At 44.1% G+C, this 25802-nt stretch overlaps 1 protein-coding gene across 2 annotated transcripts; it reads left to right on the top strand.

The window, feature by feature from the left end:
- Positions 1 to 698: 698 nt before the first annotated feature.
- LOC139540277 (nuclear pore complex protein Nup160-like) lies at positions 699 to 25802 on the top strand. 2 transcript variants are annotated; one of them, XM_071343984.1, is made up of 30 exons: positions 699 to 846; positions 1571 to 1679; positions 2646 to 2856; positions 6402 to 6700; positions 6826 to 6940; positions 7141 to 7377; positions 7539 to 7636; positions 8852 to 8936; positions 10581 to 10733; positions 10860 to 11030; positions 11240 to 11336; positions 13403 to 13568; positions 13805 to 13938; positions 14201 to 14355; positions 14511 to 14647; positions 14766 to 14836; positions 14968 to 15118; positions 15375 to 15444; positions 16756 to 16854; positions 17070 to 17189; positions 17816 to 18103; positions 18221 to 18326; positions 18453 to 18674; positions 18798 to 18908; positions 19091 to 19214; positions 23958 to 24059; positions 24230 to 24371; positions 24513 to 24638; positions 25045 to 25140; positions 25264 to 25802. In XM_071343984.1, exons 1-30 carry the CDS (start codon positions 756 to 758, stop codon positions 25345 to 25347), a joined length of 4170 nt encoding a protein of 1389 aa, XP_071200085.1. In that variant the 5' UTR covers positions 699 to 755; the 3' UTR covers positions 25348 to 25802. The 2 variants fall into 2 exon arrangements, with proteins under 2 accessions (XP_071200085.1, XP_071200084.1); XM_071343983.1 differs by having other exon boundaries at positions 14198 to 14355.

Raw genomic sequence — 25802 nt, 5'->3', positions numbered from 1 at the left:
ACGACCCAAAGCACAGCTCCAAACTATGCAAGAACTATTTAGGGAAGAAGCAGTCAGATGGTATTCTGTCTATAATGGAGTGGCCAGCATAGTCACCGGTTCTCAACATCTATTGAGCTGTTGTGGGAGCAGCTTGACCGTAGGGTATGTAAGAAGTGCCCATCAAGCCAATCTAATTTGAGGGAGGTGCTTCAGGAAGCATGGGGTGAAATCTCTTCAGATTACCTCAACAAATTGACAACTAGAATGTCAAAGGTCTGCAAGGCTGTAATTGCTGCAAATGGAGGATTCTTTGACGAAAGCAAAGTTTGAAGGACACAATTATTATTTCAATTAAAAATCATTATTTATAACCTTGTCAACGTCTTGACTATATTTCCTATTCATTTTGCAACTAATTTCATGTATGTTTTCATGGAAAACAAGGACATTTCTAAGTGACCCCAAACTTTTGAACAGTAGTTTATATATATATATATATATATGTATATAATTAATCAAATGAAAAATATATACATTTTATTATGATTTTTCAGGGGATGCTGAAACATGGCTATGATGTTTTATCATGACAGAGACAACATGAGAGTGATGTTTGATGATGAGAGAGAAGCAAGAGAGGTTCACTTGTCTTTCGAGAGCTACAGCAAAGATGTTTTTAACTATCCCACTCATTGTTTTATCTGTGGCTACAGCTTTAAATTTTTGAAAGGCCAGAAGGCGGTCATTCAATCCCAGAACTCAATGCGGTGAAGATGGCGGTGGCCTTGGAAAGGAGTTTTATAGAGATATGTGGATTTGAGAGGGAAACTCTACCAAGATTCCGGGAGATAACTGTAAACCTCGGTAAAACTTTATTAATATTAAAATTTGTTCCGCTTTCTATTTACTGATATGAAAGGTTTTTGTGACAAACGCTGTAGTGAGGTCGTGAGTGACTCACCATTAGGGCCGCTTACGCGCTAGCTCAATGGGTTGCTTACTTAGCTAACGTTAGCTACTGACATCCATGGAGCTGGCGTGTGGTCTGTGCTAATAAGCTAGCAAGCAAGATAACTGTGTCTTCTGCAGGTGTATTTTGTTGCTCCCGAGCACCACAACCCCAATTTATAGCTAGATACCGCGCTTATCTACACCGTACGCCGAAATGATTTTCAATGATCAGTATCCTCGCGCATAACATAAGCAGGTTGTTAGCTACCGTTAGCTAGCTAGCTAACCGCTTTTGACCACGGTCTGCTCGTTTTACAGCATACTGTGGCGATGGCTTCCATATTCTGAAAGGCAATGTTAAACTATTGGTTTTATATTGACATGTATTCGTATAGGATATGTATCGATTTATGCTTTTTTGATAGCGGTCAATGAATGAGTTAACGTTAGCAACCGTAGTTATTGGACACAGAAAGTTGTTGGTCAGTCTGGACTCTGGCACAGTCCCAACAAACCTAGCAAGTTGTTTAACCACCTGTCCTTGTCAGACCAAAACAGTTTGAGACTGTCAACAAGCAAAGCCACTATGCAACATTCTATTGGAACTGACCAGATGTCATGTATGGTTTCTCAACAGGTCTGAATGCTCTTCCTGGCGGTGTAAAATACCCAGACAGCGCAGGAGGCTTTCATTATGAGGAGAGTGGAAAACTCCTGTCCATCACTAGCAACAGATGCATACACTGGTGAGTTGTGCTATGTATATATATATGTATGTAGGTAACTGCCAAAATAAAGTTAACATTTGAGTAAATTAGGGATCCAAAGTATATTGAAAGTTTCCACACAGGTGTGGTTCCTGAGTTAATTAAGCAGTTAACATCCCGTCATTTATAAAAACAATGCCAGTTTTCTTTGGGCTGCCATGGCTAGAAGAAGAGATCTGTGACTTTGAGAGTGGTCTCAAAGGAGTAAAGTGTGCTTAAATGATGCATGTGTCTGTCTCCAGATCTCAACCCAATTGAACACTTATTGGAGATTCTGGAGCGGTGCCTGAGACAGCGTTTTCCACCACCAATAACAAAACGGCCAAATTATGTTATAATGGTGTCGCATTCCTCCAATAGAATTCCAGACACTTGTAAAATCTTTGCCAAGGCGCATTGAAGCTGTTTTTGCGGCTCACGCACTTTGTTGGTGGTTTTTGTTTGTCGTCTGAATGTTCTTATCGTATACTTCTTCTGTTCTGTTTTTTGTTCTTTGACAACATACCAGCGTTGATTTTAAATCTATTGTATATAGATTCTCTTTTTTTCTACCATGTTATTGACTTGTTTATTGTTTACTCCATGTGTAACTCTGTGTTGTCTGTTCACACTGCTATGCTTTATCTTGGCCAGGTCGCAGTTGCAAATGAGAACTTGTTCTCAACTAGCCTACCTGGTTAAATAAAGGTGAAATAAAAAAATAAAAATCTATAGCCAGATTGTGTTCTCTTGCCAGACTCTGTCCTAGACTAGTCTTGGAGGACCACTGTACGTGACACAGGTTCTATCACACAGTTTCCAGACTGAGAAGCCACACGATGCAGCTGGCACTGACCCAGGCTAGTCATGTGTCAATGCCGATTTAATTTGACATGTGAAACACACACAGCTTCCTGAGGCCTTAATTGGAATTGGCATGCTGTCTCATCTATGTCCTCTCTCCAGGTCCACCTCTGGGGACACGGTTCAACTGGTGGAGCAGTCTCTGGACACCAACCTACTGAACAATGCTGTTAAACTCAAGATCACACACTGCCCCCTGCTGCCTGGAGGTGTACACATCCAGGAGACCCTCAACAATGTCATCATCCTCATTGTCACCAATCAGACCGTGCACCGGCTGGTGCTGCCACACCCCACACGCATGTACCGCAGCGTAAGTCCCTCTTTTATTTATTTTTTATTTTTTTTTAGAACATTTCTAAACCAAAATGCATGAAAAGTATGTCCGAAGCAGGGGTGGAGTTGGGAAAATAATTTGAGAAACATTTTTATTTGGTTGACAGCGCAGCATAATCTTAGGCACTCCCTCAACCCACTGCATTGTAAGCAAACAAGAAAATGCACATCCAGAGGCGGTGCTTCTTGTGGCCTGTGATTTTAATGTGGGGAAACTGAAATCTGTTTTACCAAATTTTTACCAACATGTCACCTGTGCAACTAGAGGTGACAACTCTTGATCACCTTCACTCCACACACAGAAATGCATATAAGAGTCTCCCTCGCCTTATGGCAAATCTGATCAGGAATGTTTCGTTAGCACAGACTGGAATATGTTTAGGGATTCATCTGATAACATTGAGGAGTTTACCACATCGGTCACCGGCTTCATTAATAAGTTCATCGACAACGTTCCCACAATGACAGTACGTACATATCCCAACCAGAAGCCATGGATTACAGGCAACAACCGCACTGAGCTAATGGCTAGAGCTGCCTCTATCAAGGATGGGGCATTAATCCAGATGCTTCAAAAACAAATCCCGCTACAACCTCCGGCGAGCCATTAAACATTAAAGTGTTAATACAAGACTAAGATCAAATCCTACTATGCTGGCTCTGACGCTCATTGGCTGTGGCAGGGCTTTCAATCTATCATAGATTACAAAGGGAAACCCAGCCACGTGCTGCCCAGTGACGCGAGCCTACCAGACATGCTAAATGCCTTCTATGCTCGCTTTGAGGCAAGCAACACTGAACCATGCATGAGAGCACCAGCTGTTCCAGACAACTGTGATCTCGCTCTCCGTAACCGATGTGAGTAAGACCTTTAAACAGATTAACATTCACAAGGCTTCGGGGCCAGACTGAATACCCTGACATGTACTCAGATCACGCGCTGATCATCTGCCAAGTGTCTTCCCTGACATTTTCAACCTGACCCTGTCTGTAATTCCTACAAAAAAAAGTGTAGGTTTGTCACAATACCAGTATTTTTACTTCAATACCAGGTTTAGTATCACAATACTTAGTACAATCACTTTACTCAATACCAAAACGATACCACAGTAAAAAAAAAAAGGCATATTAGCCAAAGTCACAGAATTGCACTTGGTTCAGACGGATAAACTCAGCTACTGCGCTGTTCAATCATTGGGAATCTTTTGACTTTAATATCGTTACATTATAATTTGATGTAAAACATTTTCAGAGAGCCATGTATGCAGTCATTGTACAATCATACAATACAGTTGACTTGGTTTTACCGAACTACATAACATAATGGTAATTTGAGTGGTGAATCTCTTGATAAAACGGGTAAATCAAGATGTAGCCTTGGCCTATTCACAATACAGGTGAGTGCATGTGCATGCATTGAGTTACTGAGCTTGTTTTGGCTGACATCTGTAGCCCCATGAAAATCTGTCAAATCTGTAATCCATTTGGGACTTATTTCATTGTACTGAGCAACAACATTTGCATAGAAGTAGCTTTATTTTATAAAAGTGCATGCTGTCTCTTTAACCAGTAATAACGTCAATCACGACGCAAGACGGGCAGCCCGTCGGAGCCCTATTCAGTCAGTTTGCTGAGGCAATAGATCATCTTTAGGAGAGGTGAGAGAGACTGATATTGAAGTGAATTAATAAAGTTTTGGTGGCAATCAGCTTTGAAATCAGCATGTTTTGCATTATGGTTGGCAAATTATCCCAAACTAAGTACTAGGGGTAGTGAATTGATGTTGGCTTCAGCTGTAAGCTGGCAAGCGAAGTTCGACTGCAAAGCTGGTAGCTACCAGTATCTTGTTGTATTGTAAAGTGTTTTAGCCTGTATGGACATTGTTTTGAGAACAGTTAAAACAATTCTACATGCTGTGTCCCATTATTCAAGTGTGTTAACTTCTGTGCAGCATGAGGGGAGGTAAAATGATGCAGCCCAGACTCCGAGTGCAGGCTAAGTGGAGCAGGCACGGTGTGCTATAAGTGGGGCATTGGCTGCGCTGATAGACTTGATCCTTGAGGCACATTTGACAGAAGTACCGAAACTAACAAATTCGACGACCAAACAGTTTTTCATGTTGTAGTATCGAAAAGTACCGAAGTTTCCGTATCCTGTGCAACACTAGTTTCAAGCAGACATCAGCAGTCCCTGTACCCAAGAACGCCAAGGTAACCTGTAAATGACTACCGCCCCATAGCAACCACATCTGTAGCCATGAAATGGTTTGGAAGGCTGGTCATGGCTCACAACACATCATCCCAGACGCCCTGTACCCACTCAATTCGCATACCGCCCCAACAGGTCCACAGATGATGCAATCTCTCTTGCACTCCACACTTCCCTCTCCCACCTGGATAAGAGGAACACCTATGTGAGAATGTTGTTCATTCGTTCAACACCATAGTGCTCTCTAAGCTCAGGACCCTGGGACAGAGAAACTCCCTCTGCAACTGGATCTTGGACTTCCTGGTGAGTGTAGGCAACGACAACACATCCGCCACGCTGAGCCTCTACACAGGGGCCCCTCGGGGACAATGAGATGGCTTATAGGGAGGAGGTTAGTGACCTGGTAGTGTGGTGCCAGCCCAGGACAACAACCTTTTCCTCAACATCGGTGAGACAAAGGAGCTGATCGTGGACTACAGGAAATGGAGGGCCGAGCACACCCCCCATCCACATCGACAGGGGTGGAGTGGGTCAAGAGCTTCAAGTTCCTCTGTGTCCACATCACTAAGGAATTAACATGATCCACACACACCAACACAGTCGTAAAGAAGGCACGACAACGCCTCTTCACCCTCAGGAGGCTGAAAAGGTTTGGCATGGGCTCTTGGATACTCTAAGTTCTACAGCTAAACCATCAAGAGCATCCTAACAGGTTGCATCACCGTCTGGTATGGCAACTGCTTGGCATCAGACCGCAAGGCGCTACAGAGTACATCACTGGGGCCGAGCTCTCTGCCACCCTGGACCTCTATACCAGGCGGTCTCAGAGGAAGGCCCTAAAAATAGACTCCAGCAACCCAAGTTGCCAAGCACGGCAAGCGGTACCAATGCACCAAGTCTGGAACCAACAGGACCCTGAACAGCTAAATAGTTAACCAAATAGCTACCCATATCTGCATGGATCCCCTTTGCACTAGTTCTTGACTCATCACATACACTGTTGCTACTGCTTATTATATCTATCCTGTTGCCTAGTCACTTTACCCTTACCTGTATGTACATGTCTATCTCAATGACTTCGTACCCCTCCACATCGATTCGGTACTGGTGCCCTGTGTAAATAGCTAAGTTGTCATTACTCATTGTGTATTTATTCCTCGTGTTATGATCTTTCTATTTTTCTCTCTGCATTGGTGGAAAGGGCCTGTAAGTGAGCATTTCCCAGTTAGTCTACACCTGTTCATGAAGCATGTGACAAATAAAATTAGATTTGTATACAAATATGCTTTCTCCTTCCTCGCCTCTCTTCTACAGGAGCTGGTGACAGAGCTCCAGATGCAGTCGATCTTCACAGACGTGGGGAAGCTGAGTCTTCAGGACCCAGCCCACAGCGCGGCGATCCCCAGCCCCGTAGGCCAGACAGCAGGCTCCACCGCCTCAACAGCCTGGCTCAGCCACCAGGGAGAGGCCCACTATGCCCTGGCATCACCTGCTGGGGGCATCCTGGTCATCACACTGCCCCCACATGATACACAGGGTAGCGTGACCATTCTGGAGCTGAAGAGGAGCTCAGTAATGCAGAGACTCGCTGGCTGGATGCCAACTGCAATCAGGTTAGAAATCATGTTGTCCATGAATAGGTTGAGTCTGGGTCTGTGCAATAGCCCCATTGTGTAAAGCAACACTGGTTCTATTGTTTGTGTGTGTAACCCTCCCTGTGCTCCGGTGTCCCATCCAGAGGTGAGCAGAGTCCTGGGGACTTGGCCCTGAGTCTGGCAGTAAGGGAACTGGAGGACGACACCTTCATCTTCGCTCTGTGTCAGGACCATAAACTACGCATGTGGTCCTATAGGGTCAGTCCCGTAGCAATACTGTGGTCAGTCTGCATTAGCAGCAGTTCAGAAGCATACCTGTGTGTTTTGCCAAGAAATGTCCTTTAGAGGAAGGATGTTAAGCTTACTTTTTCATTTTAATGTAAAAGTAGGCCTAATTGATACCCCCCCAAAAAAACTTTTGCTAACATGATGTCCCTTTTCCCCCCTCCCTCCTACAGGACCAGGTGTGTCTGATGGAGACTGACATGTTGGAGTACATGCCAGCGTGCCGTGGCGTGAAGGGTTCCCCAGGGCAGGGCCATCGGCTGCGGCTAGCCTTCTCCCCCTCTACGGGGCTGTGTCTGGCCGTATACCTGGCCGTACCTTCCAGGGGACAGTTCACTGTTCTGCAGCTGGTGGCAACGGACAACAACCGCTACAGCCTGGACCACATCTCCTCGCTTTTCGCCACACAGGTACGTGAAGGGAGGCGGGTTGACTCTGTTAGTGTGAGACAGATTTTTTTTTTAGCTGATGCGGCTGTAATGTGTGTAGGTAGGATAATATTTTAAAGGAAAATCTCATCAGTAATGGACTGTTTTGACTGCTGACTGATCTCCTGTATTAATGTGTTCAGGAGACACTGGTCGACTTTGCTCTGACCTCCACGGACATCTGGGGCCTGTGGCTGGACGATACCAACCAGACCGTGGTGAAATACATCAACTTTGAACAGTTAGTATTACTCTTAGATTATCCTTTGGATAGTGTAATGGACTCTTATGCTTATACACTCAACGGTCAGTTTTCTAGGTACACCACCCCGTTCACGAAAATCTATTTTTATTTTACCTTTATTTAACTAGGCAAGTCATTTAAGAACAAATTCTTATTTACAATGACGGCCTAGGAACAGTGGGTTAACTGCCTTGTTCAGGGGCGGAACGACAGATTTTTATCTTGTTAGCTCGGGGATTCAATCTAGCAACCTTTCGGCTACTAGTCCAATGCTCTTACCACTAGGCTACCTGCCGCCCGGTTCGCACCTACAGACAGGGAGTCACGTGGCTTGTTTATATAATGCAGGCAGACCGGCATCGCAGCATTCGACGAGCAAAGCGAGTGACCTAAGAGACTTTGGGTGCGGTATGATCGTCAGTGCCTGGCGCGCCAGATCCAGCATCTCAGAAACGTCCGCCCACTCGTGGGCTTTTCACGCACAACCGTGTTTAGGGTTGACTGAGAATGGTGTGACAAACAAAAAAACATCCATTCAGCAGCAGTCCTGTGGGCGAAAACAGCTTGTTGATGAGAGGTCGAAGGAGAATGGCAAGAATCATGCAAGCTAACAGGCGGGTCACAAACAGACAAATGATGGAGCCGTACAACAGTGTGTAGAAGGGCATCTCAGAATGCACAACTCGTCGATCCTTGTCACAGATGGGCTATTGCAGCAGACGACCACGCCGGATTTACACTCCATTCAGCTAAAAACAAGAAGAAGCGGCTCCAGTGGGCACGTTACCACCAACACCAACACTGGACAATTGAGGAGTGGAGAAACATAGCCTGGAACATGACAGAGAGTTCAGTTTACTTGAGTGGCCTACACAGTCCCCAGACCTCAACCCAATAGAGCATCTTCGGGATGAGATGGAACGGACTGTTCGCAGCATGAATGTACCGCCGTCCTATCTGCAGCAACTGCGTGATGCCATTGTCACCGTGGACCAACATCCCTGTGGAACGTTTCCGACACCTTGAAGAATGCCCCAAATAATTCAGGCTGTTCTGGAGGCAAAGGGGGGTCTGACCGGGTACTAGATGGGTGTACCTAATAAAGTGTGTATGAATATATCCAAAATAATATTATTTGGAGTGTGGTCATTTCACACTCCTATTTTATTTTAATATTTTTTTCTATCTAACTTCCTTTATGATATGTCTCAGTTCCACGGCAGGTCAGTGGAACCAGGTTTTTGTGCAGCCTGCCCCCGAGGAGGAGGTCCACATCGGAGCAGACCAGGACCCCAGGGTAAGACAACACCACATCATTCACTGCTGATTTCAATTGTGATTTGAGCTGATTAATCAGAATTTTTTTTAATTAAAAAACATTATGACTTTGCCCTCTATCCACATCATTGCAATTTATTAGGGGTGTAACGATTTACCAATATGCATCGGTCCCCGGTTCAAATGTTTAAGATGAGTGCATCTGTCTGCGGGACCCCAAACGGATCCAAATGTAGCATGCATTGGTCAGAAAATCGATTTAAGACGTTACGAATTGCCGGTTGAATAAAAAAAAATCTCATATTACTTTCTTTCTACCTTCCGAAGATTCCTTTCACAACTGGTGCGCCCTGTCCTTCAGTGTGGAACTAAGCATGTAACTGCGTTGACAGTCATTGCTCTACTAGTCATTTTGCGTGCCAAACAACCCCAGTCAATATCAGTAGCCGTGTCGAACTGCATGCCTTGCGCAGCTTCGTCCGCTGACCAAAGACCTCTCTTCCTGATCTCGCATATCTTCGTGGCACCTTCAGCACTCAACTGCTTGTAAAAATGGCTTGCGCAATATTGGCTTTTATGAGTTTAGTGATAACCAATCAAATTTGCTGGGTTATTGTTCTGAATGCATCGTTTTACCGGAATAAAAGTAAGCTATTGGAGACGACTCTCATGAAGTTCTAACTGCTGATTTTGATTGTTCAGGTTCACCGTCAATAATAGTTTTGTTGGTTTTGCTTTAGGAGAAAACGGCGCCACTGGCCGCCACACCGCCGTTATTGTTTTTGTTGAGGAGCGTTGCTCAACATGGTCAAAAAATAATAATCATCATTACAGTACGTATTGTGCTCTTTATCGCGTGTGCAATGATGTCCGAGGGGGAAAAACTGTTTGTTTGCAGTAACTTCTTTGTTGTAATATCGCAAACGGACGCGGATTCCAGGTTTTAACCTCTCTGGGATATGTGGCCAATATCCAGTGAAAATGCAGAGCGCCAAATTCAAATAAATTACTATAAAAATTCAACTTTCATGAAATCACACATGCAATACACCAAATTAAAGCTACACTTGCTGTGAATCCTGCCATTTCTCCAGCCAAAGAGAGGAGTCACAAAAAGCAGAATTAGAGATAAAATTAATCACTAACCTTTGATCTTCATCAGATGACATTCATAAGACTTCATGTTACACAATACATGTATGTTTTGTTCGATGAAGTTCATATTTATATCCCAAAATCTCAGTTTACATTGGCGCGTTACGTTCAGTAATGTTTTGCTTCCAAAACATCCGGTGATTTTGCAGAGAGCCACGTCAATTTACATAAATACTCATCATAAACGTTGATGAAAATACAAGTGTTATGCATGGAACTTTATATTAACTTCTCCTTAATGCAAGGTAAAATGAATGTGTTTATGCAGCGAACTGAATTGCATTGATTCGATCCTCTAAACAAACCGAATCGTTTCAAACTTAAGCATATCTCATCGGAGCCCATGTTACTAGATTTGAATCATCTTGAAAGGGGAGATCCACGTCCCTACAATTGATCAACTCTCCCGAACAAGTATCCTCTTTTTCCATATTGTCACTATTGGGCCTCGCCACAAGAATAACGCTACATTTTATAATCGAGTTAATTTGTCCTTGTGTTATGACAGGAGACCTACCTGGACATGCTATTCTCCCCCCTGAGATTCACTGCCTCTGCTATAGTCAAAGCCTTACAGATTTACAGGAGAGGCACAGAGCGAATCGCTGACCTCCCCTGGGAGACCCTCAAGAAAGAAGTGACAGTGGCTGTGGAGAACGAGGTAAGCTAGACCAGCTCTTTGCTTATTCTCTCTCGCTCTCTCCTTTTCCTCCCTTCTACCGACTTAAGAAAAAAAGACTGGTTTCTGCTGTGTTTCCAATATGTATTCCCCTCTCCCCTGATGTAGCTGCAGAGCAGTGTGACAGAGTTTGAGTTTAGCCAGGAGGAGTACAGGCAGCTGCAAGTGGAGTTCTGGTCTAAATTCTACGCCTGCTGTCTGCAGTACCAGGAGGCTCTGGCCACTCCGCTCGGCCTACTGCTCAACCCACACACACACATGGTCTGTTTGCTCAAGAAGGTACGGGAAGGAGAGGCACACACACATACAGCTCCATGTCTTAAACACACAACTCTCTTATACGTGTCTGTTTATTTAATGTTTTGTGCATAGTTTCTTCAGGACCATCTATCCCAAAAGGGACTAATGGGACCCAGTTTCTATTAAAAGTATTTCTGGATTTCTTTCCTGGATTTTTGTCAATCAGCGAATGACTGTGTTTATTCAAGGGCTTTGTGTCATTCCTGCTGCCCTGCTTTGCTGTGGACCACCTGTACCTGTCCTTTGACGAGTACCTGTTCTCAGAGGATACGCCCGTCAGTGAAGGTAAAGACATTTCTCCAAACCCTTTTACTGTCCGCTACTGGTCAGTCCCTCCAGGATTTCACGGGATTTGTTTGTGATATTTGCGGGTGAAATGCTTGATTTGACTGCGGCAATTCTGACATTTTGCACGGCGATCTGTGTTGGTTTTATCCAGTTTCTCGCAAAAATAATGCTGACTGAGGGAAAAGGTTTGACTGTGCCTTGATTGAACAATTTTATGCGGCAAATGTGCAGTGATTGGTTGAAATTGCAAGCCCTCTTTTTGTACTGCGGTGATGGGTCAGTTTTATGTGATATTATTGTGATTTGACTTATGTGCAGTAGAGGTCGACCGATTTAATTAGGGGAGATTTCAAGTTTTCATAACAATCAATAATCTGGATTTTTGGACGCCGATTACATTGCACTCCACGAGGAGACTGCATGGCAGGCTGACCTGTTATGCGAATGCAGCAAGGAGCCAAGGTAAGTTGCTAGCTAGCATTAAACTTATCTTATCAAAACAATGAATCTTAACATAATCACTAGTTAACTACACATGGTTGATATTACTAGTTTAACTAGCTTGTCCTGCGTTAAAAATAATCAATATCGGTGCCTGTTACTTTATCATCGAATCACAGCCTACCTCGCCAAACGGGTGATGATTTAACAAGCGCATTCGTGAAAAAAGCACTGTCGCTGCACCAATGTATCTAACCATAAACTTCAATGCCTTTCTTAAAATCAATACACAAGTATATATTTTTTAAACCTGCATATTTAGTTAAAAGAAATTCATGTTAGCAGGCAATATTAACTAGGGAAATTGTGTCACTTCTCTTGCGTTCTGTGCAAGCAGAGCGCGGGGTATATGCAGCATTTTGGGCCGCCTGGCTCGTTGCAAACTGTGAAGACCATTTCTTCCTAACAAAGACTGTAATTAATTTGCCAGAATTGTACATAATCATGACATAACATTGAAGGTTGTGCAATGTAACAGCAATATTTCAACTTAGGGATGCCACCCGTTAGATAAAATACGGAACGGTTCCGTATTTCACTGAAAGAATAAAAGTTTTGTTTTCGAAATTATAGTTTCCGGATTTGACCATATTAATGACCTAATGCCCGTATTTCTGTGTTTTTATTCTATTATAATTAAGTCTATGATTTGATAGAGCAGTCTGACTGAGCGGTGGTAGGCAGCAGCAGGCTCGTAAGCATTCATTCAAACAGCACTTTCCTGCGTTTGCCAGCAGCTCTTCGCAATGCTTGAAGCATTGCGCTGTTTATGACTTCAAGCCTATCAACTCCCGAGATTAGGCTGGCAATTCTATAGTGCCTATAAGAACATCCAATAGTCAAAGGTATATGATATACAAATGGTATAGAGAGAAATAGTCCTATAATTCCTATAATAACTACAACCTAAAACTTCTTAACTGGGAATATTAAAGACTCATGTTAAAATGAACCACCAGCTTTCATATGTTCTCATGTTCTGAGCAAGGAACTTAAACGTTAGCTTTTTTACATGGCACATATTGCAATTTTACTTTCTTCTCAACACTGTGTTTTTGCATTATTTAAACCAAATTGAACATGTTTCATTATTTATTTGAGACTAAATAGATTTTTATTTATGTATTATATTAAAATAAGTGTTCATTCAGTATTGTTGTAATTGTCATTATATATGGCCGATTTAATCGGTATCGGCTTTTTTTGGTCTTCCAAAAATCTGAATCGGTCGACCTCTAATGTGCAGTGATTGGTCAAATTTACAAGCCCTTGCATATTATGCAGTATCGCGTTGGTACTGACTGGTTCTCTCATTCCTGTCTTTTTAGATCCAGAGGGCTCTTTACCCACTTTACTCACTGGGTTTATTTTTGTCAACTGTATTTAAAGTAGCCATTTTGGCCAAAGTACCAAGTTGGTTTTGTTTGTTGTAAGGTAGACATTTTGGTTCTGTAACACCTCCCTAGACTCATCCTTTCCCTTTCTGTTTAGTTATGTTTTGGATCATCTGTGCTCCCCACTGACCCCGGTTTCCCCTTTTTACCATGTTTCCCTATGGCCAGACCCAGAAATTGGTCGTGACGTGATGCAGCTGGTGCAGTGTCTGAGGCTGGTGAGTGACGCAGTGCCGGGGGACATGGCCTATGAGATGGAGAAGGCCCTGGAACATTTACAGTCACCTGAGAGGGCTGCAGAGATGGTGCTGGAGAACCTACTGGCCAATGACAAGTCAGTACAAAACACACACGTCAACAGTTTACCTTTTTTTCCAAAATGCCTATGTACCGTTTATGGAGGTACATTTGAAAGTCAATGAATTGACAAATTCTCATTGTCCATTTTTCAATCTTCAATTCTCATGAATTGAATTTCAACCAACAAACCTTCTTGACCTCCTATGGGTCCTACACATTTAGGCATTGTTGTGTTGTGTGACCGTTGTGCATCTTTCATTCCCATCGTAGTGAGAATGTGATAGAGGACATTCAGAACAAGCTGCAGGACATCCGTAACCCGGTGTCGGCCATGGCTGCACTGATCAGAGAGATGGACCTGGAGACGGACTCCGAGCCAGGAGGAGAGGGACCTCTCACCACAGGTAAACTCCTAGATAATCTTAGACCTACCAACGCTAATATCTCAACAGATTAGCCCTAGATAATGCTATGCGATGTCTGTTTTATCGACCCTTAAGTTTTGTTTCTATTGTTATTTGAGTAGAAACTTAAGCTGAATCCTGTTTGAGCTTAGTCTGTGTTCAAACTGCGGTCAGACTTCTAAATGAAAATAATTGGACTGGTTGAAGTGTAAACTTGTTTTTGTTTTTTACGTGTGTCTCTCGCTTGTGCGTGTCCCAGCAGGCCTGTCGGTGCGTATCAGTCTGTCCCAACTGTATGGCAGCAGTGTGGCGGTGGCTGTTATCTGTCAGGCTGTCTGCCAGATGGCCATGACCAGAGTCCTGTTCTGTCGGGACCTACTCATACTGCAGCAGCTCTACCTACGCCTCGGAGACAATGTACGCACACACACACACTGTGCCCAATCGTACATACTCCAGCATGTAAACACGTGTTACAGTATTTCTTGACGTTTGGACTCATACCATACCCACTTTCAGCCATTCACATCTCTAGCTACTCCTTTGACTTAAAACGTGTGTGTCTTTTCCAGGTGTTCCTGGCTGGAGGGGATCAGCTGCTCCAGCTACAACAGGACCTGATCCCCCGCTCCTCTCACCTGCTCTCCTCCTACTATCTCCTCAAACACATCAGCCAGAGCCTGGCCACTGCCGTGCCCCTCGACATCATGTACGTACACACACACACCCATGCTATACAGACACTACCGTCAGCGTATATGAGGGCCAAATTGTAGTTTTCGGTTTCCTCAGAGAAACTAAAATGTTACTTGATTTTTCTTCTCCAGAGATGCCAACCTGCAGCACCTGTCAGTCTTAGAGCTGTCTGATTCTCCAGCCCTGGCCAGCAACAGATCAGGTGTGTTTGAGGGTATCACAGCGAGGCACGAAATCACTCCTCTTGATCACATAATGAGTAGTTATCAAAAGTCTGACCGCAACGTAGTCGATCTCAAACACGCACTAAATCCTTCCCCCCCCCCCCCTTAGTGTTGAGCCCTCAGACGGTGGTGGAGCTGTTCTACCAGAGCGTAGCGCGGAAGGCCATCATCACCCAGATCTACTCCCAGCAGCAGAGCACGGCCCTACTCCACTGGCCCCAAATGGTCTCCAGCGTGGTCACCCTGCTGGCTCAGCAACTGTATCCTCACACACACACACCGCTAGGCTAGCTCTAGCGTCGCTATATTCTTCAGGCGAAGCTGTTCTTATCCTCAAACGCAGCTAGACTGGCGTTGGACTGCTTTATGCTAGGTGTTTCTTCTATTTCACAGGCATTAGCGTACGCTAGGCTAAGATTGATATGCTTTAGGCAAGTTTTGATTATTAACCTCAGAGTTGCGATGAGGTGTACTGTATGTTTATGAAGATGTTGTCCCTTAACACACTCTCTCTAGTTGGCCTAACAATCCAGGCTTCCAGTTCCCTGAATGTCTGATGGGCAACTGCCAGTACACACAACTGCAGGTGAAAAACTTCTTCCCACAGACTCAACGACCCTCACATAATATACTGAACAAAAATATAAACGCAACAACAATTTCAAAGATTTTACAGTCCATCTAAGGACATTAGTCAATTAAATTAACTAGGCCCTAATCTATGGATTTCACTGGGAATACAGATGAGTGTCTGTTGTGACCACCATTTGCCTCATGCAGTACGACACATCTCTTCGCATTGTTGATCAGGCTGTTAATTGTGGCCTGTTTAATGTTGTCCCAATCCTACTATCCACTTCAATGGCTGTGCGAAGTTGCTGGATATTGGCAGGTACGCTGTCGTACACGTTGATCCACCATCCCAAACATGCTCAGTGGGTGACATGTCTAGTGAGTATGCAGACCATGGAAGAACGGTGACATTTTCAATTTCCCCACACAACGCCATGCACGCTGTCTGCCCGGGGATTCATCCGGGAAGAGCACACTTCTCCAGCGTGCCAGTGGCCACCAAAGGTGAGCATTTGCTCACTGAAGTCATTTACGACGCCGAACTGCAATCCGGTCATGACCCTGTTGAGGACGACGAGCATGCAGATGAGCTTCCTTTGGACATTTTCTGAAATTCTTCGGTTGTGCAAACCCACCGTTTCATCAGCTGTCCGGGTGACTGATCTCCGACGATCCCACAGATGAAGAAGCCGGATGTGGAGGTCCTGGGCTGGCGTGGTTACATGTGGTCTGCGGTTGTGAGGCCGGTTGGACTTACTGCCAAATTCTCTAAACGATGTTGGAGGCAGCTTGTGGTAGAGAAATGACCATTCAATTATCTGGCAACAGCTCTGGTGCACATTCCTGCAGTCGGCATGCCAATTGCACGCTCCCTCAACTTGAGACATCTGTGGCATTGTTGTGTGACAGCTGCACATTTTAGTTGGCCTTTTATTGTCCCCAACAGAAGGTGTAATGATCATGCTGTTTAATCAGCTTCTTGTAAGGCTGATGGATTATCTTGGCAAAGGAGAAATGCTCACTAAAGGATGTAAACATTTTAGCGCAACATTTTTGAGAAATAAGCTTTTATGTGCGTATGAAAAATGTCTGGGATCTTTTATTTCAGCTCATGAAACATGGAACCAACAGTTTACATGTTGCGGTTATATTTTTGTTCGGTGTAGTTATGTTAGGTTGTCGTTTTTTTTCTCCCCTGACTGCCTAACCAATTTCCCAATTGGAACAATAAAGATGTATCTATTGATTGAAGCTCAAAGCAGATTTGAATGAAAATCCTACAAATGCATTTGAATCCGTTCTCACGCTCTCTCTCTCTCTCCAGGAGTATGTGCGTCTCATTGGGCCCTGGTGTCAGGTGAACGTGGGCTCCTGCCGCTTCATGCTGGGTCAGTGTTACCTGGCCAATGGAGAGGGACAGAAGGTGTGTTTCTTTTTTGTTTTTGTTTATTTGAGCATACCAATCTGAAATAACTTTGTTTCTGTACTAAGGGCAGTGGCTGTAACTGTATCCTCTCCTTTTTGACCTGTAGCATCAGTGCTTACTGTATCTGTTGTGTTCTAATCGCAATCATGTTTGTAGCTGTGTTTAAAAAATAATAATAATATACCCCCTGTCCTGTCATCTTGTTTCACCAGGCACTGCAGTGTTTTCAGGAGGCAGCGACAGAGGTGGAGAAGGAGGAGTTTCTGCTGAGATTGACAGGAGCTGAGGAGGAGGAGGTCACAGGCGCCTCAAGACTACAGTACTACAACAAGGTTACTATGGATTAGTGTTGCACGGTATACTGAGACTTTGGTACTTTTTCAATACTGGAACGTTAAAAAAACGGTTTGGTACTAGTACTTTTGGTACTTCTGTCAAATGTGTCATGGATCAAGTCTGTATCAGTGATTTTCCCCCTTATAGCGCGAGCGCATTGTGCCTGCCCCACTTAGCTTGCACTGGGAGTCTGGGCTGCATCATGTGAGCTCTCTGCTCATGCTGCACAGAAATTAACACACTACTAATAATACAACACGGCATGTAGAAATGTTGCAATTGTTTTGTGAACAGTAATTAACAATGTCCATACAAGCTAGAACACTTTACAATTCAAGAAGATGCCGGAAGCTTCCAGCTTTTGTAGGTTTAAATTTCCTTGCTAGTTTGCAGCTAAATGCAGCTCAAGTGAAAATCTATTCACTACCCATAGTACTTTGTTTGTGGTAATATGCAAACCATAATGCATAATATGCTGATTTCAAAGCTGATATGTCTTTTTTTTGCCTCGGTATCGAAGTCAAAATTCTGGTATCGTGACAAAAATACTATGGATTGGAACGCCTTCTTTGAAACACAATGTGGATATGTGTGCAGGTTTAATTGTGTGTGTGTGTGTTAGGTGTTGCGGTTACTGGAGGATGTTGGTCTACCAGAGCTGGTCATTCATCTATCCACTCTGGCCATAACGGAGGCCGTCAACGACCCCAGGAGTCAGGCTGCCCTGTGGACCCGCATCTTCAAGCACCACCTGGACCTGGGACACAACAGCCAAGCCTACGAAGCCCTCACACAGAACCCTGACTCAAGCAGGCAGTTGGACTGTCTGCGTCAGCTGGTGGTGGTTCTTTGTGAACGCTCTCAACTTCAGGACCTGGTCCAGTTCTCCTACGTCAACCTGCACGACGAGGTACACACACACACACACTCTTTCTCTTTACATTTGGTTAGAGCCCATTATGGACACACTAGATAATTGTATTAGATCAGTGTTTGACCCTTCCCTTGTGTCCTCCTCTGGCTGCAGGTGGTCAGCATCATTGAGTCCAGAGCCAGAGCAGTGGACCTGATGTCTCACAACTACTACGAGCTGCTCTACGCCTTCCACATCAACAGACACAACTACAGGAAAGGTAAGAGGAGCCTGGGACTTAATGCTAGTAGCTGTTTGAAAAGGGTGATATTTTTAATCGCCGTCCAGTTTGTGTTTGTCCCTCTCTCTGTATGGTGCGTTTATATAACTGTGTTCTCTCTTCTAGCGGGTACAGTGATGTTTGAGTACGGCATGCGTCTGGGCAGGGAGGTGAGGACCCAGCTAGGTCTCCAGAAACAGGTTAACTGTTACCTGGCCTCCCTCAACTGTCTACGACTCATCAGACCTGACTACGCCTGGATCGTACAGCCGTCCTCTGGCGCAGTGTATGAGAGGCCTGGCGCGTCACCGAAGAGGAACTACGACGGAGAGTTTGCTACTGGTCCAGGTGAGACTAGATACGAGAGCCGTAGCTGTTCTGCGTCTTTGTGCTACTATTTGTTGGGTTGTGAAATGTGTATGACAGTGAAGTGATGTTGGTTCTGAAGTCGATTGATCTGTGTGTCTGCAGTGAGTGGTCAGATAGACATCCTGGAGCTGAAGGACCTTCAGAAGGAGTACACCCTGGCCCGTAGCCGCCTCAACTTGGCTCAGCACCACCCGCCGTCCGCTGCCATCGCAGGTACAACACTGACACAATATTCCTTCAAATGTATGAAGGGATCCATGCCAAGGTGAAATGTCAGTCAGTAAGCTATAGTCAATTAACTAAATGATAATTTATTCCTGTAGGGCAACGAATCTCTTCACAATTTCCCCCAATCTAATGCTAGAAATCTAATAGAGTACTGTGTGGTGTTGCAGGCAGTGCCTCTGCAGTAGAGATGGTGTCCCTGCTGGTTCAAACAGGACTGTTTGACTGTGCCCTCTCACTATGCCAGACCTTCAAACTGTCCCTCACGCCCATCTTCGAGGGGCTCGCCTTCAAGTAAGTTGCTAGCTTCTTTAGGGCAGTCTGAACTCTACGGAGTGACTTGAATTCATACGCATATCTCTCGTTGACATTGCGTGATTTACGTAAATGCCCTAGTTATGCATGTACAGTTGTGGTCAAAGGTTTTGAGAATTTGGAAATTGATATTTGTTTCAAAGTTTGCTGCTTCAGTGTCTTTAGATATTTTTGTCAGATGTTACTATGGAATACTGAAGTATAATTTCAAGCATTTCATAAGTGTCAAAGGCTTTTATTGACAATTACATGAAGTTGATGCAGAGAGTCAATATTTGCAGTGTTGACCCTTCTTTTTCAAGACCTCTGCAATCCGCCCTGGCATGCTGTCAATTAACTTCTGGGCCACATCCTGACTGATGGCAGCCCATTCTTGCATAATCAATTCTTGGAGTTTGTCAGAATTTGTGGGTTTTTGTTTGTCCACCCGCCTCTTGAGGATTGACCACAAATTCTCAATGGGATTAAGGTCTGGGGAGTTTCCTGGTCATGGATCCAAAATATCGATGTTTTGTTCCCCGAGCCACTTAGCTATCACTTTTGCCTTATGGCAAGGTGCTCCATCATGCTGGAAAAGGCATTGTTCGTCACCAAACTGTTCCTGGATGGTTGGGAGAAGTTGCTCTCGGAGGATGCGTTGATACCATTCTTTATTCATGGCTGTGTTCTTAGGCAAAATTGTGAGTGAGCCCACTCCCTTGGCTGAGAAGCAACCCCACACATGAATGGTCTCAGGATGCTTTACTGTTGGCATGACACAGGACTGATGGCAGCGCTCACCTTGTCTTCTCCGGACAAGCTTTTTTCCGGATGACCCAAACAATCGGAAAGGGGATTCATCAGCGAAAATGACTTTACCCCAGTCCTCAGCAGTCCTATCCCTGTACCTTTTGCAGAATGTCAGTCTGTCCCTGATGTTTTTCCTGGAGAGAAGTGGCTTCTTTGCTGCCCTTCTTGACACCAGGCCATCCTCCAAATGTCTTCGCCTCACTGTGCGTGCAGATGCACTCACACCTGCCTGCTGCCATTCCTGAGCAAGCTCTGTACTGGTGGTGACCTGATCCCACAGCTGAATCAACTTTAGGAGACGGTCCTGGCGCTTGCTGGACTTTCTTGGGCGCCCTGAAGCCTTCTTCACAACAATTGAACCGCTCTCCTTGAAGTTCTTGATGATCCGATAAATGGTTGATTTAGGTGCAATCTTACTGGCAGCAATATCCTTGCCTGTGAAGCCGTTTTTGGGAAAAGCAATGATGACAGCACGTGTTTCCTTGCAGGTAACCATGGTTGACATAGGAATAACAATGATTCCAAGCACCACCCTCCTTTTGAAGCTTCCAGTCTGTTATTTGAGCTCAACCAGCATGACAGAGTGATCTCCAGCCTTGTCCTCGTCAACACTCACATGTGTTAACAAGAGAATCACTGACATGATGTCAGCTGGTCCTTTTGTGGCAGAGCTGAAGTGGAGTGGAATTTTGGGGGGGGGATTCAGTTCATTTGCATGGCAAAGAGGTACTTTGCAATTAATTGCATTTCATCTGATTACTCTTCATAACATTCTGGAGTATATGCAAATTGCCATCACAAACTGAGGCAGCAGACTTTGTGAAAATTAATATTTGTCATTCTCAAAACTTTTGGCCATGACTGTACAGTGTATTCTGAAAGTACCCCTTGACTTTTTCTGCATTTTGTTACGTCACAGCCTTTGATTTAAATAGTTTTTTCCCCCCTCATCAATGTGCAAAAACGGGTTTCTAGAAAGTTTTTTTTAAATAGATTTAAAAAAAAAAATACATTCCATTTACGTAAGTATTCAGACCCTTTACTCAGTACTTTGTTGAAGCACATTTGGCAGCAATTACAGCCTCGAGTCATCTTGGGTATGACGCCACAAGCTTGGCACACCTGTATTTGAGGAGTTTCTTCCATTCTGCTCTACAGGTCCTCTCAAGCGCTCAGGTTGGATGGGGAACGTCACAGCTATTTTCAGGTCTCTCCAGAAATGTTCGATCGGGTTCAAGTTAGGGCTCTCAAGGACATTGAGACTTGTCCTGAAACCACTTTTGTGTTGTCTTGCCTATGTGCTTAGGGTCGTTGTCCTGTTGGAAGGTGAACCTTCACCCCAGTCTGAGGTCCTGAGTGCTCTGGAGCAGGTTTTTATCAAGGATCTCTCTACTTTGCTCCGTTCATCTTTGCCTCGATCCTGACTAGTCTCCCAGTCCCTGTCGCTGAAAAACATCCCCACAGCTCGATGCTTCACCGTAGGGATTGTGCCAGTTTTCCTCAAGACGTGACGCTTGGCTTTCAGTCCAAAGAGTTCAATCTTGGTTTCATCAAACCAGAGAACCTTGTTTCTCATGGTCTGAGAGTCCTTTAGGTGCCTTTTGGCAAACTCCAAGCTGGCTGTCATGTGCCTTTTTACTGAGGAGTGGCTTCCACCTGGCCACTACCATAAAGGCCTGATTGGTGGAGTGCTGCAGAGATGGTCGTCCTTCTGGAAGGTTCTCCCATCTCCACTCTGGAGCTCTGTCAGTGAACATCAGGTTATTGGTCACCTTCCTGACCAAGGCCCTTCTCCCCCGATTGCTCAATTTGGCCAGGCAGCCAGCTCTAGGTAGAGTCTTGGTGGTTCCAAACGTCTTCCATTTAAGAATGATGGAGGCCACTGTGTTCTCGGGGACCTTCAAAGCTGCAGACATTTTTTGGTACCCTTCCCCAGGTATGTGCCTCGACACAGTCCTGTCTCGGAGCTCTACGGATAATTCCTTCAACCTTATGGCTTGGTTTTTGCTCTGACATGCACTGTCAACTGTGGAAACTTTATGTAGACAGGTGTGTGCTTTTCCAAATCATGTCCAATCAATTGAATTTACCACAGGTGAACTCCAAGTTATAGAAACAGCTCAAGGAGGATCAATGGAAACAGGATGCACCTGAGCTCAATTTCGAGTCTCATAGCATTACATTTAAGTCATTTAGCAGACGCTCTTATCCAGAGCGACTTACACATTGGTGCATTCACCTTATGATATCCAGTGGAACAACCACTTTACAATAGTGCATCTAACTCATGGGTCTGAATACTTACAGTACCAGTCAAAAGTTTGGACACCTACTCATTCAATGGTTTTTCTTTATTTTTACTATTTTCTACATTTTAAGAATAATAGTGAAGACGTCACAACTATGAAATAACACGCATGGAATCATGTAGTGCCCAAAAATGTTAAACAAATCTAAATATATTTTAGCCACCCTTTGCCTTGATGACAGCTTTGCACACTCTTTGCATTCCCACATATGCTGAGCACTTGTCGGCTGCTTTTCCTTCACTCTGTGATCAAACTTATCCCAAACCATCTTAATCACCCAACCTCAACCCAATTGTGGAGGCCAGGTCATCTGTTGTAGCACGTCATCACTCTCCTTCTTGGTCAAATAGCCCTTACACAGCCTGGAGGTGTGTTGGGTCATTGTCCTGTTGAAAAACAAATGATAGTCCCACTAAGCGCAAACCAGATGGGATGGCGTGTCGCTGCAGAATGCTGTGGTAGCCATGCTGGTCAAGTGTGTCTTGAATTCTAAATAAATCAGTGTCACCATCAAAGCACCATCACACTTCCTCCTCCATGCTTCACGGTGGGAACCACACATGCAGAGATCATCCGTTCACCTACTCTGCGTCACACAAAGACACGGTGGTTAGAATCAAAAATCTAATTTGGGCTCATCAGACCAAAGGAATAGATTTCCCAGAGTCTAATGTCCTCTCGTTTCCTGGCCCAAGCAAGTCTCTTCTTATTGGTGTCCTTTAGTAGTGGTTTCTTTGTAGCAACACAGTCTTCTCTGAACAGTTGATGTTGCGATTTGTCTGTAACTTGAACTCTGAAGTATTTATTTGGGCTACAATCGGAGGTGCAGTAAACTCTAATGAACTTATCCTCTGCAGCGGAGGTAGCTCTGGGTCTTCCTTTCCTGTGGCGGTCCTCATCTGCGCCAGTCATCATGGTGGTGGATGGTTTTTGCAATTGCACTTAAACTTTCAAAGTTCTTGAAATTTCCCTGATTGACTGACCTTCATCTCTTAAAGTAATGATGGACTGTTTCTCTTTGCTTATTTGAGCTGTTCTTGTCATAATATGGACTTGGTCTTTTACCAAATAGGGCTATCTTCTGTATACCACCCCTACCTTGTCACAGCACAACTGAACCCATTAACAAGGCACACCTAATTTAATTTAAATGCATTCCAGGTGACTACATCATGAAGCTGGTTGAGAGAATGCCAAGTTATGTCATAGTTTTGTTGCCTTACCTATTTTTCTGCAATGTAGTATAAATAAGAAAAACCCTGGAATGACTAGGTGTCAACTTTTGACTTGTACTGTATGTAAATAAGCTTTTTTTTATTATATTTGCAAAAATGTAACCGTTTCTCTTTGTCATTATGGGGTATTGTGTGGAGATTTGATGGGGGAAACATGTAATTTAATAAATTTTAGAATAAGGCTGTAACGTAACCAAATGTGGAGAAAGTCAAGGGGTCTGAATGCTATCCCAATGCTCTGTATTTAGTCTGTAGTGATCACGACAAAGTAAGCAGTTGTGCCTTGTCTGAACTCACATGCACATATAGGGGTTTTATTCCTGTTGGTTCATAGTGGTGTGATGCTAGTTTTTTTTTTTTTTGTATACAAAAATACACTTTTTTTTTAGGTGTATAAAGTTACAGTACGGTGGCGAGGAGAGTCAGAATGAAGCCTGGAATTGGCTGGCTGCCAATCAGTTGTCTACCATCGTCACAACCAAAGAGTCAAGGTTGGTTGTTTTAAATTTGACCACTTCATAGTACAAATTGGTTGGTAATTCCACTGTGGTGCTGTTGAGAATATTAAACAGTTCATCATAAAAAGATCAAATTGACCAATTTAGCTAAAGTGAAATCGTGCGAGTGAAAAAATAATACTACTAGTACTTTCCCTCCACAGTGCGACAGATGAGGCGTGGCGCCTGCTGGCCTCCTACCTGGAGAAGCACCCTACACAGAATGCTCAGCACCATCGCTGTGTCATCAACAAGCTGCTGTCACACGGCGTACCGCTGCCCGACTGGATGGTCAACACCTACAAGGTGAGAGAGCTGCACTAAATGCAACGCTGTGCCGTTTGAGATGATGCAAGACATTTTCTGAAAATAATTAGAGCCTGTAAATATATATATTTTCTAGTTGCATTTGCTCCCCTGTATTGTAACATAAGCCTGTTTGCTCAGGGCGTGGACGCTGCAGCGTTGTTACGTCTCTACCTGAACTTTGACCTGCTGGAGGCAGCAGCTGAGCTGGTGTTGGAGTACGTAGACGCTCTCCTGGGGAAGGGACACCAGTACTTCGGCATTGAGGTACATTACAGCAGGGGTTCCCAAACTTTTTCACTCTGGCCCCCTTCCAGCATTGGGGAACATCCCGCAACCCCCTGGACATTTCAGACAAGTTATAAATAGCTCTTAGGTATGCAATGACTGACATGAGGAAAACTGATGCACTACCCAACTTTGTAACTGCACCTTGTGCATTCTACTAATGCAAATTGAAAGCCGGATTGAGTTCCTTAATTCACTTTTTTGGGGGGGACCCCGCATTACAGCAAAAATCACTTGCAATGACTGCAGTTGTTTTACCCATTTGAGTTAACTTGATTCTCATCTCCAGATTTAATTTCATCTCTAAAATGTAATAGGGATTTGTTAAGATTAAAGCTAAATGTTTGTTCTTGTGTTTCTCTGAGATGTTCATTGTGTGTTACAGAGGCCCCTCTCTGCTACAGCATCATTGGTGTGGCTCCCATACACTTCCATCGACCAGCTCCTTCAGGCGCTCAACGAGACCCAGACTAACGCAAGTGTAAGTCCATTTAAAATACTGTTTTTAAAGCGGTTTGACAACCAATGCTGACATCCAACCTGACTTGATCAGTTTTAAATGTTAACACGCATCACCATGCTTCTTATGACTGTGTCCTCTCAGATATACAACAAACTGCAGGACAAGCTGAATGACTACCACAAACTGGTGGACCAGACGACAAGGCGAAGGCTCCAGGCCCAGTAGCACCTCAGTCAGAACACAGGCTCAATCTCAATTAATCTTTCCCCGCATCATTTCTCCTCACCTTCTTAACCGTTTTGGAAAGAATGTGATGAATCAAGGGAAGACTAATTGAAAGAGCCATAGCACTGCCCCTCCATATGGTGCGCTTACTGTCATGACTCTCTGGAAGAAGATAAATACACCTATTTTTGTATTAAGGTTAAACACTTTGTATGAACTTCACCAGATTGAGTACAGGAAAAGAGTGCATCTTACCTGCTTGTTGCTCAAATGTACTGTATATATTGTCGGAGTTCCAACTAACAATTCAAGGTGTTTTCACCTCTGGAGACAATGTATTTTTTACATTGTAATCATATTGAAACATGTCCTTTTCTACTTTGCTGCCTGTGAACTTTTACAATCATGTTTGTTGTAAATTGTAATGCAATTAAAGTTTTCCTTGGTATTGAGAA

The sequence above is a fragment of the Salvelinus alpinus genome, chromosome 15 (genome assembly GCF_045679555.1).
Source record: "Salvelinus alpinus chromosome 15, SLU_Salpinus.1, whole genome shotgun sequence".
NCBI lineage: Eukaryota > Metazoa > Chordata > Actinopteri > Salmoniformes > Salmonidae > Salvelinus > Salvelinus alpinus.
The sequence above is the reverse complement of the archived record's forward strand: the minus strand, read 5'-3'. Positions and strand labels throughout refer to the sequence as shown.

Excerpts from the sequence above, each read along its gene's own strand:
- LOC139540277 (XM_071343983.1), top strand. The coding sequence starts at position 756 with ATGGCGGTGGCCTTGGAAAGGAGTTTTATAGAGATATGTGGATTTGAG. Across the intron at positions 1,680-2,645 it reads AGCAACAGATGCATACACTG|GTCCACCTCTGGGGACACGG; the intron begins GTGAGTTGTGCT and ends TCCTCTCTCCAG. Across the intron at positions 13,569-13,804 it reads AACCTACTGGCCAATGACAA|TGAGAATGTGATAGAGGACA; the intron begins GTCAGTACAAAA and ends TTCCCATCGTAG.